This window comes from Alligator mississippiensis, chromosome 2, assembly GCF_030867095.1.
Source record: "Alligator mississippiensis isolate rAllMis1 chromosome 2, rAllMis1, whole genome shotgun sequence".
Taxonomy (NCBI): Eukaryota; Metazoa; Chordata; order Crocodylia; family Alligatoridae; genus Alligator; species Alligator mississippiensis.
In genome coordinates, this window is record NC_081825.1 from 164,453,291 (window position 1) to 164,475,248 (window position 21,958).

A 21,958-nucleotide genomic window follows, 5' to 3' on the forward strand; every position below is an offset into this window, starting at 1 on the left:
AGAACAGTCTGCACATTTTCTGTTCTTTTAACATTCCCACAGCCTCAATTTAAATCATTACTTTGTTGGAAAGAGACAGCTTCTGTTTTTTCAAGTTCTTAGTCACTTATACTTATTTAAAATGAAGAAATCAAGGAAGTTTTTACAAACTGACATAAGAACACTTGAGCTTTTTTCTACTTTATGATGAGTCTTAAAGGATACTGCTATCTACCCCTTTTCTTGACAAATGTATGTTCTGTCTGCATTAAGATATTCACTAACATATCCTTTCCTGACAACATATATGGATAGCTAGAAGGCTGGGAAGTGCTGTAAATCCATGCAAATGAAACCTGATTAGTTATTTTTATGCCTACTAAAAAAAATAATTCTTTAGGAATAAATCAGTACTATTTCCCCCAATACCTATTTAATTCAACTAGTATTACCAACTGGGAAGTTGGCTGAGTGACAACCTCCCTACCCCTTTCACAAGAAGCTAAAGAAGTTTGAAGGCTTTTTTTTAATCCCTACCATAATTTTCTTAGTGTAAAATGTACCCAAATATGGTTTTTAGATCTCCTTTATTCCATATAAGCAGTCAAAGACAGCACAAACTCCATTTTCTCACACATAATTTGTAAGGATAAATAATGCACAGTAAATCGCTAGGAAAGATGGCTTTCTGGTTGCTGTCTTCAGAAATAAACTTCATGGTACCATACAAAAAACAAGCTAATTGACTATCACTGCTAATAGTGAGAGCCTTCTTTTATGGAGAACAGTCAGTTGTCCATTTAACAGTCTTATGAGGCCAGATGATGTTAAACGCCCCCCACCCCCAATACTCTAATTCAAGGGCAGGCAATTATTTTGGGCAGAGGGCCGCTTACTGCGTTTTGGCAAGCCAAGGGCCGCATGACAGGCAGACCAGGGCAGATATATATTAATTTTCTAAATTTTTTAGGGGACCCGCAGGCTGGATACAATGGCTTGGTGGGCCACATCCAGCCCACAGGCTGCATTTTGCCCGCCCCTGTTCTAATTGGATCCCTGAACCACTGGCCAGACTGGTAGACTGGGGTTTTGTCTTCCTCTGTAATTGGGGAAGGAGTGGTGGGGGGGAGGAAGACTTGCCCTCTTTCTTGGATCTCTCAAGTGCATTTTAGCAACTTTTACAACATCAAAACACTGGCCACCCTTGTCATCTTCTCTTCCCCATCCATCTTCCCTCCAACTTTATTTGTGCCATGTAAGGGTGTTATACCTAGTGGCTGTGACTGTGTCTATGTTGTTTTACTAACAGGTTAGACAAGAACTTGCATAGGATGGCCTAGATACGAATGATCCACCTCAGGCAGGGGGCTTGATTATTGAACTCCAAAGGTCCCTTCCAGCCCTACTTTATTATGATTCTAGCTGAAAATCTGACCTGCAAGCTACATGTATCATAATCCCTGCCCAAGATTCTGGCACATTTTTCATGTTGCTTACATGGGTCAGCAACCTATGGCTGTAGCCAGGCAACAAGCAGCAACCCTGGCCGAGTCCTAGCACTGGCCCAAGCAGGACCCAAGTCAGGCTATTCCACCTTGCTGTTGTAACAAGTTGCTAACAGTGTGATCAAACTTGAAGTTTTAAGTGAAGGATATTTAAAAAGACTTAACTCAGGGCATGTAGTAGTTTAGCAGCATCCAAAAATAACAAAGTAAAAATAATGAGCTTAACATGTCTCACCCTCCAGTTCCTTTACCAGTTTAGTAAATTCATGATCAAACATCATGTGATCTGGGCTAGAAAAACTAGGCTGAGGCTTCTGACCAGCTCTGGAATACAGTTCATGTTTACTAATGAAGCCTAGTTTCTCAGTGAAATTCTCCTTGCCAATCCTCTTTTCTATCAGTTGCTTTAGTTTCTCTCTAGAATAAAAACAAAACAAAAAACATTACCATTGAATTTTATGAAAAACCAAATAAAAAAAAGAGAAGCTGAAAACCCATCTTTCATTTATCTCTGAACCAAATTATATTTTTTGCCAGTCTGAATTATCTGTAACAAATTCCCCTTCTTCCTATGAAGTAAAGGGCTTTTCTTAGCACTGGAAAGGGTTATTTTCAGCCTGCCATTGTCTGTTCTTCATAGGACAAGATTTCACAGGTGAAAAGGCCCATCCAACAGGAGATATGAAGGAATAATATCTACAATAATTCTTGGCAAGATGAGCCTAACAGTTTGTACTTCAGAAGGACTGTACTTATAACTTCAGGGAATACCCAGCTTTCCAGCTGATCAGAATGGCAAAACCCTCTGGTATTTTCCAGCCACCTGAATTTCTACCTCTACAGGTTATATTAAAAGTGAACAGTGTTAAATTAGAATATCTTGCATCCAAACTGTACTATTCCTCATTTACAAATGATTTTTAATATATTCATTTAGGAACCAATCAGTTGCCTACGTAAATTTTACCTCAAGTCTCAGGTTACGACTACAATACACTTACTTGCTATAGTTTTCCAAGGAATTGTCATTGTAGTAAATGGAAATACCCAGCAGAAGAGCGGACAGGCCTTGGACTAAATGTTCTTCTTCTCCAAGGTTTTCAGCTATCTGTCCTGTGAGCTGAATTCTTGATAAGGGTGTCTGACCATTTCATTAAATAAAATACAAACAACATACCCTTACAATAGATCATCTTTAGATTCAATTTGCTATTGAAGCTTCAAATCAAAATGTAAAACACAAAATCCTTTATGAACTAAAAATTTGATAACATTAATATACTACATCATAGCTAGTGTACAATTTATGCATATTTCCATTTAAAGTTCAATATCTGGATAAGCCTTTGAAATTTCAATTAATGGAATTGTTTTTTTCCAAAATATTTCTTGCACACATTTATTCTGCAAGTTTTCTTAAGATAGCATCCATCTACTGTTGACTGGACAGTAAATTATGCTATCAGCTGAAGAAAATATTTCATTACAATTCAACAAAATCAGGAGATATTTTCCAATTCTGTGATATTACAAACAAGGGCAATAGCGTCAAAACACCAATGAGCTGATCTGCTACAAGACATGCTAAGCTGGGAGAATATTTTTAGGGGCAATTTTGCCAATAGCTGCCTACTCTTACATTGGGTTGGGATGAATATAATTACATTGAATTTAAAGCAGACTGGAAGTTACCAGAGAGCATCTGACATACAGTAACTGTCCATCTGCCCGCCCTAATCCTGCCTTAAGCAAATGCTAAACTGGGAGTTTGCCCCATTTCATTCAAAAGGAAGCTGTCCCAGTTCACTTTTCCTTTATCACAGGATAAAAATCAGGCAAAAGGAGTTACAGCAAGGCCACTCCTGTGAACTAAGTGCCACTTCAGTTTTCCCTATAGATTTATATGCAGTGGTTTAAAGTTAACAGCTTCTGGCTATGCTTTAGTCAGAGTCTGTTCAACACTAAAGAAGCAACATTTTTGCACCCTAAATTCATGATCTTCCAGTATTCCTGCAAACTTACCTATGTCATCATACAGTTTTTATGTTGCAAATTTAAAGCTTTTTCAGAACAAAACTGTTTCGTAAACAAAGGATACAAATGGAATATTAGCTGGGTTGTGAAGAAAATGTGTGACAGCTATTGGACAGCTGCTTAACCAGGTACAAAGCAACATTAGTAATCCAACTCTTGTCTGCACCTTGCTTCCCTGTAGTGGAAAAAAATGACATTCATTTCTCCATTTATTACACAATATTACATATAATCAAAGTTATATTTCTCTCAAGACTCATCTACTTTCAATATAAAAAAAAATACACTCACTAGTAATACTGAACCTAGTTTAGTACTTAATTTTTTCCATTAAAGTCATACACATATTTCTAGCAACCTTCAGTGCATGTCAAAGCAAGACTAATGTCAAATATGACAATTTAGCAGCTGAATAAAATCATACAAATTAGCAGCTGAATAAAATCATGACAAAATTAGTCAGCAATTAGTACTTGGATAACAATATTGTTACAAGTGTAAAAAAGATGCAAAAAATTGAGGAAGAACAAACAACTCTGAACAAAATGTACTCAATTATCACAACCGAGTTGCAAATGCTTAAAGAAGCAGAGCAATATAGCCATCTTCATTTTCAGCCCATATAATGTGCATCTCCTACCGACATATTTTACAACTGATTGAAGTTTTATTTGATAGTAAAATCTGAGTACTGCAGGGTAGCTTCCTTTTTAGGCAGAGAAACGCACAGGACAAATTAAACAAACACAAGTGAAATGTTATACACAAAGTAATATTTTTGTTCCATTTATTAACGCTGAAAATTAACTTCTGAATATCAGGTTACATGCATTAATCATTAATGCACTACAATGCTGCCCAGAAGACTTCCTTTAACAAAAATGTGTCTGAGTTTCAATTATTTTGGATTTGAATCCCTGGATGCTGGCCAGGAGCTTCTTTGGATAATACTGACTCTCTCAACAATCTCTACCCCTCCACTTTAGAGTTTAAATAAATGTCCATAATAGTGGTTTGGTTCCTTAAACTGATGTTTAATCTACTTAAAAGTAAAACGGCTACATCACCCCCAACACTACATAAAATGTAAGATTTTTCTAGTACTAAACCACAGACACTGATCTAACTTAACAGGTACTTTCTTGGTCTATAAAATCCAAACTTTTGTACAATCCTCTGGCTTCCCTATCCATATTGGCTATGGCAATGGGCTTTTGAATGCCATGTGATGAAGGCATGCACCTCTATGAGCAAATCAAACCTCACACACAGCAGCCAAGCAATTTCCCCAGGTCCTGCAAAAAAAGCTTTAAAAAAAAAAAAAAATCAAAGTATATCAGGCATAGGAATCAAGATTTAAAATGGAACTGAAGGACAAAATGAGGCACATACAAAGGTTCTGATCTACAAAAGGGCAACAAAGGGAGCATACACACCAAACAAGAAGGATAACATTTAGTCAGCCTCAAAGGACAGTTTAAGCCTGTGTAGCATTTTAGCCTTGTTCTATGTTAGCAACCTAAGCTTGTACTTGAGAAGAGTTCTCTCTACCCCCTACTCCAGTTCATTATATGGGAAAAAGTGTTACTTTAAAGCCTAGATCAGTAGTACAAGAACTTAAAAGCCCTTAAAATAAATCCATATTCACCTTTAGGAATAGCGAGACAGAGCAGTAGCCAGGGGGCAGGTAAGAGGGCTCCTTTTCTAAAAGGCTCCTGCTGCTACTTCCCTCCAGCCTGAACCAGGGTCACTTAGGGCTGCTTGCAGACGTTAAAAAAGCGGCACTTTAAACTCAACACACTCCCAGAAGAGGCAGCACGTTAGCTGGACCCAGCTCGCTTAATATCTGTATAGATTGGGCACTTTAGTGGGATTTTTTTGGTGCTTTTATCCAAGAGGTGATTAACTCAGCTTTAGGTAAAAGCGCAAAAGTCCCACTGAAGTGTCCGATCTATACAAACACTGCAGAGCTATGCTGAAGTAACAAGCTGCTTCTTCCAGGGTTGTGATGTCCGAATAGCTGTGAGGCCCCACCATCATTGAGGAAAAAAAAAAAAAAAACCCCACAAAAAAACAGATCTACTCGCATTTTACACATTTCCAGAAAGTAGAGGTACACCAATACATCGATCTATATCATATTGACACCAATAAGAGGAAGATTGACATTACTGGCAATCAGCTTGTTTTGGCTGATGTAGCCGATAATGTCACCGATACATGCCTGGTGCATGCACACAGCCGCACCATGCATGCAACCAGTTCAGCAGTCTGGAGAGCAGCGTCCGGCTGTTAAGTCTGTTGGGCCCCCCAGATCCATGCCTGGGGCAAAGGCAGGCTGCCACTGTGAACTGGGGCCAGGGGCAGCACTGGGCTCTTCCCGGCAAGGAGCTGGGCCGGGCAGCAATGGAGCTGCGGGGGAAGGCAGGCTACGATGAATACTGAGATGGCCACAGCCCACCCCACAGCCCCCCGTTCCTCACTGCAGGGGCCTCAATCTACCCCCCCTCACATTTCTTCCCTCCCCCCTGCCCCTTCCCCCACAACAGACTTACCAGCTGGACACTGCTCTCCAAGTTATCAAGCTGCATAATTAGCAATCGGATCAGTATCAGCCAATACAGCTAGTTAATAATTGGTCATTGGTATCGGCCCAAAAAATCTTTAACAATGCACCCCTACCAGAAAGGCTGTTCAGCAGACAGTAGAATACCCCAAGTATAAAAAGAACGCCCTTGGTGACCTTTAGTAGCTATCCCAGTCCAGCAATGTTCAAACCACTATTAACAGACTACAGAATGTCTGGCTTCCTACTTCTTTGCAACTGATACATGTTACAATATCTGAGCTGTTTACCCCATTCTGGGTTTTTACTTGAGTCTCAGAACTAGTCCACCAGTTCATGTGCACCCTAAATTTGCTTGCAGTTTTGCAGCAGTATTCTGGAAATTCCCCCTTTTCTCCCCACATCATCCTATCCAAATTCTGATACTAGCTTCTGCTCACCTTTTGCACTACATTGCAGCTTTTGTCATCCCAGCCAATTCCCTACTGAATTCTGCTCCTGCCTCTCTCTCTCCATAGTTTTCCTACTCTTCCTGCCACTGCTATTCCATACATTTACCTGTTAACAGATTTTGTTATCCAACTCTTGCTGCTTTCTTTAGTCAAGCTGTTCCTCCCAAAACACTTTTAACCAGCTCCTACCATGCATGTTAAGATACTAACACAGGGGTGGGCAATTATTTGGGTCGGAGGGCCATTTAGGGAGTTTTAGTGAACTGTCATAGACTGGGTCAGCACACCCACTCCCTCCCCTCCCCTCAACAGTTCACCAAAACTTCCTAAGTGGTTCTGCTCAACGTGCTGCCAGATGGATAGGATGGGGCCATGGTGGAGTGGGGAGCAGCATCCGGGAGTGGAAGCAGGACAGGCAGGGCCATGATCTCAGAATGGTAACAGTGCAAGGCCAGGGCATAGCCACGATCCACTCCTCGCACGTTCCTGCAATGGATTCTGGTTCCACAGGCAGGGGCATGCGGATAAGGTATCACAACTCTGCCCTGGGCCCCAGCCCTACATTGTAACCACCTGACAATATCAGGGTCTCCCTGGAGAGTGGCTGGGACCTGTGCAAGCAGGGCATGGGGCTGGGAGGACCAGGTGGGCCTGTAGGCGAGCAGGGAATAGTTTCTAGTAGGATGGGAAGTAACAGGGCCAGGCCCAGGATCATGGGGCCATGATGGCATGGAGCCAGGGCCCAGGACAGAGCTGCAACCCACTTCTGGCATGCTCCTGCTCACAGAACCAGCGTCCACCGCAGGATCATACGGACAATGAATCACAGCTTTACCCCAGACCCTGGCCCTGCAATATCCCTGCCCTGTGATCCTGGCCCTGCCCCCCCATCCCACGCACCACTCCCTGCCCACCCACAGCCCCATCCCATCCACTCAGGTCACATGCCCTACCCTTGAAGGTCCCATCCCTGACAGTGGGCGTAGGGTGGACAGGTCAGGGTGCCCAGGCAGTAGGGCCGAAGCTGGCAGCAGCCTGAAGTAGCCACAGACATCGTGCCTCCCCAGCCCTGCTGTGTGCCCAGGGGCAGCAGGACTGACCACAAGTGCCACAGCCTGGGCGGCCCAGGGTGCTTGGGCCAGGCAGAGCCAAAAGACCTGCTGCAGGCCACACAAAACGCCTTCGTGGGCCAGATCCAGTCTGTAGGCTGCATTTTGCCCACCGCTGCACTAATACTTTCCAATCCCACCTTATAAAAAGGACACTTCCCCATGAAGCCTTTCAGTGATAATCAGAGATCTGGGTTTTCCATTTGCCACAGCAAACTTAGATTCTCTCTTTTAAAAGAGAAAATAACAGATTTCTCCTTTGAGAGAGAAAAATGCAGAAAACCATGAGTTTCCCTTTGCAGGCTGGCAGAGTTCCAGCAGGAAGCAGGATGTAGGCAGCGCCATATGCATGTTTGCACACACACATGCACATGGCAGCCAGGTAGTGAAGTGGAGAGCAGCTCCCACAGCTCCCTCTAGGTAAGTCTATCAGGGCAGGGGGCACAGGCAACACACTGGGGGGATGGGGGCACATGCCCCCTCCCAGATTTCTGTGTTACAGTGGGGTACAGGGCTACAGCCGGGCCAGAACAACTCCAGGCAAGAGCCACCCTTGTGGCCCAGCAAGCAGGACCCAGCATGGAAGGGAGCAATGCACTGCCATAGCTGCCAAGGTGAGGCACAGATTTGTGCCCCCAGCTGCTGCTGGGTAGGCAGGGGTGCCTCAGCCTGACAGCCATGATGGTGTGGCACTCTTTCCCATGGCTACAGCCCTGTGCCCTGCTGTCGCAAGGGAATTGGGGGGCAGGAGACAACAGCACCTGTTCCCCCTGCCTGTTTGGGAGCGCACACAGCAGCAGGGAGCTGGCCCCACCCTCCCCCCAGCCCTTGGACAAGCCGCCCAACAACTCTGTCCCGCTCCCCACCAGGGGCCCTGCAGCCATGCACTGTGGCCCTAGGCCCCAAGCCCCACACTGCCTGCCTGGGCAGCAGCCTCAGCCCTGCCCTACTTCCTCCCTATGGGGGCCTCAATTCCCCCTCCCAGTCTTACTTATGGCAGCTGCTCTCCAGGATGCCTGGAAGCCATGTGTGTACACCAATACATGGTGCCCCCTGCCTGACCACCTTCCTCCTGGCTCCCTCCAGCCCCCTGCAAGCTGGAACTCTGTCAGGCTGCAGAGAGCGCTTTACAAAAGAGAAAAATCTGAGCATTTCTCTTACAATGAAAAGTCTGCATTTCTTGGGTGAAAGGGAAAATCCACAGGTTTTACTTTTTTCGTTTTTCCTGTGGGAAACGGAAAACCCAGAGCCCTGATGATGAGCAAAGGGGGCAGGGGGAGCTCTGATTTTTCATGATAAAAAACCCGAAATCGAACACCAAAACATATAGGTACTTAAAATATATCTTATTATAATGACTGAGGCACTGGTAGGCTTCCAAATTGTTTTAACATTGTAAATGTATCAATAAAACATTGTGTTCAACTTATGGCAAGGGAGGTCTCCTCTCCATGTCTATTCAATATGACATTTAACGAAACAATCAAGAGTCAAAATCAGAAGGCCAGCATATCTTCTAATGGCTATTATAGCAAACACTGACAATGGGTCACATTATCTCTAGCTAAATTCCACACTGTGGCCTAAATTTGATTCTTCAGCAACTACCCAATCAATACTGCTTCCAGACTCCTGTAAAACGCTTGGACTTTTATCAGCCAAATCAAGTTGGTACAAACTCACTGCACTACAATGACAGTTACCAAGACAGCATTTTCCTCATTGTGCAGAACAACAGAGTAAAAATAAGATCCAAGCAAAAAATGTATTATGAATGGCAGGTCAAACATGCCTGGCTGTAGAGAAATCCATACAATCTTCAATCAGCCTTCTACACAAGTACATTATAACTTGTTATGCATACAAGGCTACTGACAAGTTTTTGATCAAGACCCTTACCTAATTTAGAGAAAAGGTAAGGGACAAGATTTTTTATTATCCACCTTCATTGTCTGACACCAGGTCCTATTTAACCTAACTTACACCATCCAAACCCTCAGCAGATTGAAACATTTCTCATTTTTCCTGGCATTTCTTATATCTGAATGTTTTGTCAATATTAATTTTTCTTTCCCTCACCTTTGTGATAACCTCATCCTCATTTCACAGATAGAAAACTGAGGCAAATACTCAGGCTAAAATGATAACCAAGTACTAAACTTCTGGGTACCCAGCTTGACACAGGCCTGATTTTTCAAAGTACATTCACAGCCCTTTATATGTTCAATGCACCAGTGCAGAAAATAGCAGCTGCAGTTTTAAATAAAGGTACACCGATACATCAGTCCAATATCGGATCAGTACCGATATGAAGAAAATTGTCTATGTCCTGGGGCCAATAAATGCCCATGCTGAGTGCAGCCGCAGCACAGCATGCAGAGACAGCAGCATGGAAAGCTGCCTCCAGCTGGTAAGTTGAAAGGGGAGGGGGGAAGGAAAGGGGGAGGGAAGGGGCATGGCAGGGCGCAGATCAATGCTCCCCATGGCAATAGAAGAGGCAGGGGCAGTAGCTGCCCAGCTTCTTGGGGGGGGGGGGGAGGGTGGAATCACAGGACAGAGGTGCAGCTCATGGAGTGGGGGCAGCTCTTACTGCTGCTTGCACCCCAGGAGGGCAGGGGGAACCTGCCCCTGGATCTGCATGGCATGAGGCAGGCTGCAGTTGCACGATGGATGCCGAAGCCGATGCTGTGTGGGGCTTGTCTTGCCGGGGCTCAGAGCAGGCTCTGGAACAGGCTTCGGCAGTGCTGGGAGGAAACTTCAGCCACCCCAAATTTTGCCACAGTTCCACTCCCAGTCCTGTGCTGCCACCCAGCCCAGCCCTGGCTGAATCCCCAACCTCCGCCCAAGCACTGGGAAAAGCCACCCAAGCACCAGGAAAAGCGGAGCTGTGGCAAAGTTTGGGGGGCCAAAGCCTTCTCCCAGCACCACTGTAGCACACTCAGGGAACAGCCCCAGGCAAAAAAAGCCCCACGCAGCACCAGCTCCACCCCGCAACTGCTGCCCACCCCACACTGCGCAAATCCAGGGGCACATGCCCCCGCTACCTTCCTGGGATGCATACCAGCAGTGGGAGCTGCCCCCACCCCATGAGCTGCACCTCCATCCCATGTCCCATCCCCAAACCCCACCTGTGCAGTGCCTGCCCCAGTCCTCACCACTGGGGGCACTGATCTGCACCCCCCCATGTCCCTTCCACCACACCTGACTTACTACCTGGAGGCACCTGTCTAGGATATCAGATTGGTATCAGCCAATATGCCTCCTTAAATATCGGCTTTTGGTATTGGCCCTCAAAATCTCTATTGGTGTACCCCTAATTTTAAACTCAGCTTTTCTGCAGGCCAGACTCTCAACGTCTCCACTTGAGACTTCAGAAAATGAGGAATGCTTAATTAAGCAACCAAACATGTAAAGCTCGGTTAAATGACTTGCCTAGTAGGGCTGTACAAAGCTTCAGTCGCTGATTCGATTCGATGGAGATTCGGCCCGATTTGGTGGCCAAATCTCCAAATCAGAATCAAAATGTTTTAATGTACTCTAGGAAGTTACAGAGCAGCTGTTGAATGTGCAGTGCACCCAATGGAAAGAAAGCACCCATGTCACCCAAGACCCTCATCCCACAGGTCCCAAGAACACCGCTGAAGATTCCCATGGAAACGTATGGAGAGAGCTTGTTATGCTAGAAATAAGAATTGCCTGGAACATGGAAACACTTCAAAAAGCAGTTAAAAAAAAAAATCAGCAAAACCCAAGACAACAGAAAAAGGCTCTGCTCATGACAAGAAATACATACCCGTCTGTCGATCTTATCACCCTGTAAATTATACATTAAAAGATTCAAACTTATTACTTATGATTTGTTTACAGAAAAAAATTTCAGAAATAATCTCAAAACGACCTTAAGATTCTAGCAGAACGTAAAACTGAAGACTTACTGGAAATTATATTAAAATTATTACTGTTTCTCAAAGGCTGGAGGGAAGGGCAACTTTATGATATTTTGATTCATTTTCAGAACAGGTAGTTCTCAAACAGTCAGGCCAACATAGACAAGTTGCATTTAGCTACAATTCTTTTTGTAGGCTAGCCTAATTACACTGAGAAATTACCTTCCCCATACTTCAAAGGTTATTTTTTCTTGAAAGACTGAACAAACAGGGACAGCATATGAACAAACAGAAACCAAGGGCAAAAGGAAATGGTATGACCATGTGTTTTACTGAAGATGGGTACGGAAAGGTTGAATAGTAATAATGAGGTAAAACCTGTCAGTTCAGACAGACTTTGGAAAACATGAGAAGAGGTAAATACTTTAATTTTGCAGACCTGAGTCTACATACTGTATTCTTACTACATCCTTTTTAAGTGGCACTATCATATAAACAGTTACTATTAACCTGAAGAACTGTCTTTAGAAAGCTGACTAAAAACAGATCCAGGTGCTACACCTGCCTGTCAGACCTTCTATGCACTAACAGAAAAAAAGTTAAAGACCCAACAGAAGCAAATCATGTGACAACACTCTGTATTGTTAAGTAAACCGAAACAAAGCGTGTTCCCTTGTTTCTATTTGGCAAAAGCATTTCTTGTTACAACTATAACAATTTCCCAAATATTTTCCCATTTTATTTTTAAAATTGGCCTCCTTTAGCATCTTGCATTCATAATAGTAAAGGTAGAGAAACAGATTAAAATACTATCACTTCAAATTACAGGAGTCTGAGTTATGTTAGTGGATGGCAACTTCTAACAGCAATTCCTGGTAGGTCAGTTCTGCTAACTTTTTCTTTTTTACTGCAAAAATAATTTTCAGGGTCACTAGATTAGCATCACCAGGAGAAACAGAAGCCCCTTTTCACTTGTGCTGAAAACATTAAACTGTTTTGTTGGGTTTTTTTGAACCATCAATATCGAACTAGATATTCTTCTCAAGTGAACAGACTATTGTCAGGGAAGGACACAAAACAACTGACACGCTACCTGTGACAGAATGTTGGTGCACTGCTGAAGCAGAGACACGGGTGGGTTACCGATGCTTGTTGCAAGCTGAACTCTTAGCAGTTGTTCTTTCAGAGTTGCATTTTCTTGTAAAGCATGGGCCAGGGCCACAGCAGCACACCAATTTGAGAGAGAGTCGGTAGAAAAGAGTCCTCCACAGAGCAACTGGCCAGCTGAGACTGAATTACCTGTAGCTTTAAAAACAGCAAAACAGCTGCAGTTACACAAACATAAGCCATAACTGAAATTGCAAAGTATCTGATATAGAAGCATTCTAGCCCTGAGCAGGTATATTGTAATTCATACTGGATACACACAATGCTTACCCCAGCAAAACAACAGTTTAAAACAGGGCTGTCCAACCTTTGAGTGGCTAGCGGCCACAGGAACCTTGGGCACTCACTGCACAGGCCCATGCTCCAACCTACCCTTCCAGCTGCCTGGTGCTTGGGCACCATCCCCCAGCATGGCACGGAGCCGTGTGGGCACCATCCCCCTTCCGCACTGTGTGGTGGGTGCCCCCTATACTACACTGGCAGCCCCACCTCCTGCTCTGTGTGGCCCGCCAGTGCACACTGGGTACCCTGCTTCCACCCACACCATGGCATGCTTCCATGCCCTATGGAGGCCCCAAGTCCTCCAAGTTCTCCAGCTGCAGATTCCCTTGGCTCCTCTGCACCATTCTATGCCACCTCATCCACAGGGACAGGTCAAGAATCAGAAGCTGGAGGAGGAACACAGACTCTGGTAATAACAGCACCAGCAGCAGCAGGAATAGTGGGGGAAGTGATGTCCAGACCAAGAGCCTTGGGGCTGTAGCTTAACCCCTTAGGGGCTGGATGCAGCCCACAGGCCACTAGTTCAACAGTCTTGAGTTAAACAATAAGGTCATCTGAAGACAAGTTTGTGTCTGGACAGTAAGTTGCATAGAATTTTAGTGCAATGCAGTACTCAGGCAGAGAGAAGCAGAGCTGGCAGTGTGGAGAGCTGCCTCCAACTGGTCAGTCCAGTGTGGTAGAAGGGGAAGGAGAGGAAAGGGGCATGGGGAGGGGGCAGGGGGCAGATCAACACCTCCCATGGTGAGGGAGGGGGCAGGGGCAGGCACTGCCTGGGTGGGCCAGGTGGCTACCACCTCTGCTAGCACCTCAGGAGGGCACTGGGGGGGGAGGAGGGCGGCACGTGCCCCCTGGATCACCGTGGGGCAGGGCAGGGTGGGCTGCAGTCAGGGCTGTATGGGGCTCTTCTCAGCAGGGGCTGGACTCGGAGCAGGCTTCGGCGGCAATGGGAGGATGCTGCATCAACCTCAAATTTCGCCATCGCTCTGCTCCCAACAGCACCACTGCCAGCCACCCAGCGCTGCACTGGCTCTTCCACCACCTCTGACTTTCTATGACCTTGGAAAGGTCATTTAAACATCTTTGTATCTGGTTCCACTTGAATAAAAAGGGGTTGATGCCTCTGGGGGGAAAAAAGCTCCGAGGTTTACAATTCTAAGCATTAAAAGCTATATTGTGAAAACAGGCCGGGCATGCCAGAAAGCTAACTTTATTTAATTTCATAGATAAACTTTATTTAATTAAAAATTAATAAGACAGTATTTCCTGGAAATTAATGAGCCCCACAACTCAGACAGGTAACAGCTTGACACTGACAGGCAGATAACAAGTGTTGGCTCAATTAGCATTTAAATACCTTTTTTAGAATACTGTTCTCATTATACATATTTAAAATCCTTCTAATTAGTAAATTGCTCATGCTCAGCTTCATGTCTATAATGACAAAGGAAGAGCACAAAACCAGATCAGCGACCAATGGCAAGAGGGAGTAGTTAACAAAGAACAACAACAGGAAGGAGGTGGCGGGGAATGGGATTAATCCATAAAGAGTTTAACTTCACTCCAGCCATTTTACTGGTACATCCCTTCCTCTGAAGCAGGAAGGCTATCTTTGTCCGAGAGGCATAAAGCATTTTTGGAATGCTTGAAAAACAATAACAGGGCAAGGTCAAAGATTTTTCTCTAACCAGTCAATGCTATTTGACATATTGTACAAAAGAACATGCATCTGTGCCATTTCCTAGCTAAGATGTTGCATCTCTCTCCAAATCCTGAGCAATCTAGTTTTCAGCTTCTTAAGAATTCAGTCTTATCAGGAAACTGTTCCTTCCCTATTCCCAAAACACCTGTGAAATTCTAAGGTTTAAAAGGTATTACCTTACTGCTCAAAATACAAAACACTACCTGTATCTTTGCTCTTTGGCAAAAGTGATTTGATAGTGTTTAGAATGGAGTATAATGAATAGAAAACCCATTCAGGAGAAGCTTTAGAGTCAAACACTTAAGCACAAATAACCACTTTGTTACCAGACCCAACTTTTAGAACTTAAAACAGACATCTAAGTTTTGAGGCTTATGGTCTTGTAGCTTTAATATCCTTTCTGCCCCACCTTAAGTTCAGTTCAAGAACTGCAGTTACAACTTTCTTTTCATGTATCATAAAAATCACCTTGTAGGCAGCATGTTACATCTCACTTCAGTGTGATACCTAAATAAGTAATGTTTCAGAAGAAACTTTATGATGCATTCAAATATTCATAGATCTCGTAGACATTAGGGATGGAAGGGATCTCGGAAGATTTTTAAGTCCAGCCCCCTGCCCCAGGGGCAAGAAAAAAAAAAAAAACACACACACACACGAAAAAATATATACATGTGAAAAGGCAGAGATTTCTTAGGGTGCTATCTTTTATTGGCCCAATTGCATAGTCGGGATAGTTAAACTTTCAAATGCAAGACATTTCTTCATCATGTCTGACTACTCATCCTAAGAAACCCTTTCTTTGCATTCTTCCTAGACTATCACACAATATGATTCAACTACATGCCAACGAAGAATTTCCCAGTTTCTTAAATTTTTCAAGTAACTTACCATCAATGGTGGATGGTAGAAGCGTTGAAACAATTTCTCCTTGTCCTTTTTGGTTTTTGTATAGGAAACACTGGAAACAATAAAGAACAGCACAGCGCAGCACAAACGGTTGCCTTTCATTTACCATTGACATCAGAAGTACTACAATTGCAGGCCTGTTTTGAAATGAAAAAGAAAGACCAATAAAAGAAAGTCACAGATCAACACAACTGTAGTTGCCTACAAGATAGGGCTCATGGGGAATACAGAGCCTAGATATAAGAATACATATTGACTGCAGTGAAACACGCTATTAGGGGTTGTTTACATAAACAAATAGCAGACAAGATCCAGTGCAACTTCAAGCTGACACAAGGCACACATGAATCACAAAACAGTCAGAAACTTCATATTTACTGTTCCATCTTTGCTGAAATATACATTAATATCTATGAAACACATTCTTCTTGAAAATGCAGTTTAACAATATTATTAGTATTTGAGAAGTGCATTCTCTCAAGATAACAAAAAAATCCCTAAGTGACAAAAGCAACCTCAAGGGTACCAGTTGAAAAGTAAAGTTTATATTTTTAAAGTTACAATGTTTTGGGGATAATTAATTTGATACAAAGTGGCACTCCATTTTATGATCACAATAAGCTAATGCACATCAGCCCTGTCTATAAAACATTGTATCAGGCTGTTTTAGCAGTTTGAATGCGAAAGACCAAAGCCAGAGGGACCAATATCTAGACTGGTTAAAAACTGCAACAACTACTACAACCAGCAAAGAGAAAACTGCTCTGAGAACCCTCACAGAATGTCAGTTCACCTCTTAGAAGCAGCTTTTTCCATTACTTGCCATTCCTTTTAGAAGTTAACAGTTCTGCTTCACAAGGTTTTTATCTTGGGTTTTTTTTACTCAGCATGTGTTCTGTGGAATAGTTTCCCCCGGGTTTCACATATCACCCTTCCCCGCACCCATAATCTAAATAGGTGTCATATTCTACCTATGTGTCTAATCTCTATGTCCCTTTGTTCACTCATAGGTGGTAGCAGCTTCTCTTAATTTGGCATCTGCAAATTTCATTAAACAATACTTTTTTTTTCTCCCTCCGACACCTGATGATGGCATTCCTAGTAATTCCTGTATGCTCCAACTAATGTTAACCAGATTGCCCTGCCATTACGAAGCTTGAATTTGATTTCACATATGGTAACACTAAGATATTTAATAAAACACTTCTTGTGATTTCAGACTCTTGATATGGACTCTAGTAACCTACTATTACCCATACCAATGCATCTGTGGGCACGTCTACATGACATGCTATGGCACAGTAGCAACAAGCTACTGTGCAGTAGTCAGGGAAAAAAACTGTGGCAACGGTTCTGCATAAGCAAGTACTAAATGACTGCATAGTAACAACTGTGCAGTCCACCACATGTGCAGACATGGACATTGCTAGGTAAACAATTTAGCATTTTTATTCTCCTACCTTGGTGGATTTGAAGGTGCATACACTGAGGCAAAATAATCTTGGTTCATCTGGCATCCTCGAATAACTTCTGACACTGTGTTAATGGTCTAGAAAAGGGAGATATAAACTACACAGTTATCATAAGAATCACTAACTAAAAAAGGGTAATCTGGGAAAGCAACAAATTCATTTGTATCAAAAAACACTGTTTACACAATACTGACACAGCAACTTCTCATTAGTGTAGTATTTGAAGATACAAGGACAAACTAAGAAGTTTGAAAATTATTCCAAACAAAAGATAACCAACTAAAAGCATTACAAACAAAGGATATTTATTAAAAAGTAGAAATTATGGCTTGAATCAATCTGTGAGAACTATAGTATGCAGACAGCAGTGACCAATTCCATAAATCAGGAATGAAAGCCTCCCGCTGTTAAGGGCCTACACCTGACGGAAGAGCTACGAAGAGCTACTGCACGATGTCTCGTGGCATTTATTATATACAGTACTTCTGTAGTCTCGGGTACTTGAGGTGGCTTACTACTAAAAACTGGGCTGAGCTGCGTGTAAACCCTAAATTCAAGTCTACAACTGGGAAAAGATAAAAGGGGCTGCTGAAGTTGCATATGGTTATAGTCATCTTTTGAAAGGAAGCTGGAACTCACAAACTACAGAGGCTATTCTACTTGTTTTCTAAAAAGTAGAAACAAACTAGAACTGCTTACAGCTACTTAGATATAGAAATGGAACTACTCCAACAGTGTTTCATGAAATGAGCATCTGATGAAGTGATCCTGGCCTCATAAAAGCTTGTGTGCTCTCTCTCTGATGCAATCTGTCAAGGTACAAATCTACTCTGCTTTCTATCCGACTTCAAACGCAGCTAACTACCTCACTGCACTAACTACCATTTCAAAGATATCTAACAAGACTACTAAACTGGAGGTCAAACAAGAGCTGATTAACTCCACCTGACCTACCTAGTTGTCTGGTGAAGAATTAATTGCCCTCATCTCAAAATAGTAAGCAACTTTTCCCAGAAGCCAAAAATACTTCTATTACTGGAGCTGTGCAAGGCCAGCTTGGTTTGCTTACTGTCAGTGAAAATCATGCAGGGGGCAGATCTGAACTAACTCTGAAATCACTTAAATCCAGGACAAACAACGTGACAATAATTACCTTCTCTAAATTTCAAATATACATAGACACACCACAAGCTGGATTTGAAAATATAGTGAATTTTGTTTATTACAGTTCTGAAGAATTTTATATACACAGGGACCACTCTAACAAGACACTGCTAGCTGGAAGGAAGAAAGCTGCCATTTCCCAAGCTTCTGAAATCAACTTGAGAAGTATTAAATTTATGATAGCTTTTGCCTATACAGCCAGCTAGCTAATCCCATGGGATTTTCCCCCGTTAGATACCCCTCTTCTTTCTTACCTCTGTCAGAATGTCAGCAGGAACTCCAGTTGCCATGAGGATTGTGCAAAGCTGCTGTAATAATCCACAGTTGGACATTGCTTTCTGACAACTGCTGGTGGCACCAGGAGGGTTTGTTGGGGACACCAGCACCCGCACAAGCTGCAAAGAAGAGAGAGCCTTGTTTGCACAGGAGGCAGAAAAGAGAATCACTTGCGTACCAGCTCATTTCATGCATACAGGAAAAGGACAGGATGGCTGCTATGTCAAATGTGATTTTTTTCCTTGTCCAAAGGCTCAATTCATATGGTAAATGAGAAAATTAAAAGTGCTACTGAAACTGGAACAAGATTCAACAGAAAGTTACACCACCTGCTGCATTCTAGTGAGGACGTGAAGTAAACTACTCTCAAAAACAGGCCTTTAATTAACACAAGTGAGCAGAATCTTTATTGAGACTCATTTATAAAGCTGCCATTTCATTAGAATTTTGGTGAAACTCAATGCCTGAGATTTCTTGAGAATATGAAATGGCTAAGCTCCTTGCAAATGTTAAAATTACGTGAAGAAATTGAGTTATACAGAGCAATTTACAACAGCTGTATTCCTTGGGCACACTGTTCTCTCAGTGACAGCATCTAGCTGCTCTTCAAATGGCAGCATGTCCTCAGAGTAAAAATGCCCAAGTTCTACTGTTCTTAAAAGAGAAGCCATTAGTGATAGTCCAGAAAAAATAATCCTAATTGGTACCTTTCCATGTAAACAAAACCAACAATTAAAGAATCCTTCTAGTTATGAATCCACCAGAAAAAAAAGTTCTGTACTTTTTATAAAGACATCATAAATATGCATGGAGACAAATACAGTGCAGGAATCCCAAACAACTGCATCCATCTGTCCAGAGTGTTGATTAGCCATGTCCTTCGCATTAATCTTAAATTAAGCATAAACATGCTGACCTGTGACTCTTCATATAGTTTCAAATATGAATGTCACATGAAAGGTCATAGAATCATAGAAAATTAGGGTTGGATGGGACCTCAGCAGGTCTTCTACTCCAATCCACTCCTCATATGAGGACCATCCCCAGCTAAAGCACTGGGCTTTGTCGAGCCAGGTCTTAAAAACCTCCAAGGATGGAGATTCCATCACCTCTCTAGGTAACTTGCTCCAGTGCTTCACCACCGTCTTAGTAAGAACATTTTTCCTAATATTCAACCTAAACTTCACTTGTTGCAGCTTGAGACCATTACTCCTTGTTCCGTCATCTGCCACCACTGAGAACAGTCCACCTCCATTCTCTTTGGAACCCCCTTTCAGGTAGTTGAAGGCTGCTATTAAATCCTCTCGGTCTTCTCTTCTCCAGACTAAATAAGCCCAGTTCCCTCAGCCTCACCTCAAAAGTCACGTGCCCCAGCCCTCAAACCACTGGAGGACAAACATGTGGCCCAAAGATCAGTTTGTATACCATCTTCTAATTTTTTTATAGCTCTTGTAAGAGCCACACTGTGTAGTGAAATAAAAATTCACTACACAAAGTCCCTATAATTTGGGTAAAAATTACTTTAAATAAAAAATGCCTAAAAATCACCCTGCTCCTAAGTGAAACCCCACATTACTTCTACAGGAACTATTAAAATAAGCGTTTCCAGGTTACTGTAGCATTTAATAGACTGCATGCACAGTACCACACACGATATGAAAAACAAGAGAGAAAGTTTAAGGATAGGGACCTGTAATTTCTGAACCCTACAAGTTGTCAAGAGTGCCCTGAGCTGGTGTGGACTTCAAATACACTCTAAAGAAAAAGGGAAAAGCTTGCCAAGAATGAAGAAAAATGTACAGCATTTTAGAAATACACATGTGTTGCTTTTATGAGTAGGTTATGAAGAGTTTTACCTGAAGCATTAGGTGAAGATTAGTTACTTTCTGTGCTGACCAACCACAGTTGTCATCTCCAACTTCAAACCAAGGCTTCATACGCTGAATATATGAACCTTCTTTAAAAAAATTCTGATTGGAATTGTTGTTCTTTAATAAATTTTGTAAAAGGAGAAGACAGTCTTCCACCACAATTCCTGGAAAGACACAAGGCAAGGGTTAATCGAGACAATATAGGTACCCCATATATAGATTAATAACACTTTCTAGGTAGAGTAGCCTTGAATTAAGCTCCCTGGCAACACAGTCATGGAAAGCCAAGATTTCAGTGTGCGCAACCTAATAGCCAGCAATATTTAATAACAAATTACATCACTATCTCCAAGGATAGAAAACATTGGCTAAATGCCATTACATTCTAGAGCTGTAAGTTTTCAAATGATTTCTCCACAAGTATAAAATGAAATGTGTTTGTGAAGAGAATGTGCACCATCTTCTCAATAAAAATGGCTTACGGGGGTCTTGAAAAATCTACAGCACCTTATTTAATGGTCTGAACCACGTGTCACTTCTAGGACCAGCCCTCCCAGGTTTCTCTCCCGCTGCAAAAATGAAATGGTTCTTAAACAGCACTAGCATGATACAAGGTTAGAACTCTTGTGTAACAATTCTTACTGGGCAAGTCACAAATTCACATCTGTATTCACTGGTTAAGATTTGAATAGTAACCCCCCCCCCACACACACCTCATTTCAAAGTTATTTCAAAGTTATGTGAATGCCTTGGAGCTGTGACAACCTCTCTTCACACTACGCAGAGAGCCAAGGACACAATCAACCATATGCTTATAATCTGTGTTCCGAGGGGAAAAAAAGAAGGAAAAAAAAGTATGTTTAAAACCTTTTGAGTGGGCAATTTTGGCAAAGAATGTGAACAAAAGGTGAAAATCCTTCACTCCCTTTTTGTTCCTTAGTTGTTTCATTGCTGGCCTGCTGAGAGGGTCCTTAGGCTTACTGGATTCAAAACCTTAAGTCAGGAAGAAGAATCAGTAAGATCAGACCAGCTGTTTGACAGCATTCCTCTCCGTCATGCTGTAGCCAATCATGTTCACCAGTTCTCCACTGTTAGATCACAGCAAATATCAAATTTGAAGTGGAGAGGCAAGAGGAATGAATTAAGAGAACATTCTGTGTTTCTCAAGTTAAGTACCAACTCTGCAAGGAGCTCTCAATTTTCTCCTTATAGCAGAAATTTCTCAGAGCATATTTATCTGCTTAATCGCTTTAAGCCTAAAATTTGCTTGACTTTCCCATCATGATATATTTATTATGCAGTTGTTTGAGCAATGGTCTCTCAGCTTCTTTCACACTCCATCCTATGACTCAATAGGAATGGCAATTTATCACCCCCCAACAGTTTGTGATGAGCACAAATCCTGGTTTTCCCTGATAAAAAAAACTGCAAATTCTCAGATTAAAAATACGCCTCCCCCAAGCCCCCCCCCACAAATTATCTGATTAAAAAACCCCAAATCAGTGATTAAAATAAAAGGTCACTATATATATGTATCAGTTGAACACAATGTTTTCCTGATATATTTACAATGTGAAAGCAATTTG

At 42.5% G+C, this 21,958-nt stretch overlaps 1 protein-coding gene across 5 annotated transcripts in view; it reads right to left on the minus strand.

Moving 5' to 3' along the window:
- The window catches only part of USO1 (USO1 vesicle transport factor), a 90,447-nt gene that overhangs the window by 29,756 nt on the left and 38,733 nt on the right, over positions 1–21,958 (minus strand). For 2 of the 5 annotated variants that reach the window (XM_059722353.1, XM_059722352.1), the window contains 9 exons: positions 20,358–20,536; positions 18,480–18,620; positions 17,050–17,138; positions 15,572–15,726; positions 12,626–12,837; positions 11,439–11,459; positions 3,583–3,693; positions 2,486–2,625; positions 1,720–1,901 (listed from right to left, as the gene is read on the minus strand). In XM_059722353.1, the coding sequence (XP_059578336.1) occupies positions 1,720–1,901; positions 2,486–2,625; positions 3,583–3,693; positions 11,439–11,459; positions 12,626–12,837; positions 15,572–15,726; positions 17,050–17,138; positions 18,480–18,620; positions 20,358–20,536 (1,230 nt within the window). The remainder of the gene's footprint in view (positions 1–1,719; positions 1,902–2,485; positions 2,626–3,582; positions 3,694–11,438; positions 11,460–12,625; positions 12,838–15,571; positions 15,727–17,049; positions 17,139–18,479; positions 18,621–20,357; positions 20,537–21,958) is intronic. The other 3 variants (XM_059722354.1, XM_014611570.3, XM_006273715.4) reach the window with 3 other exon arrangements.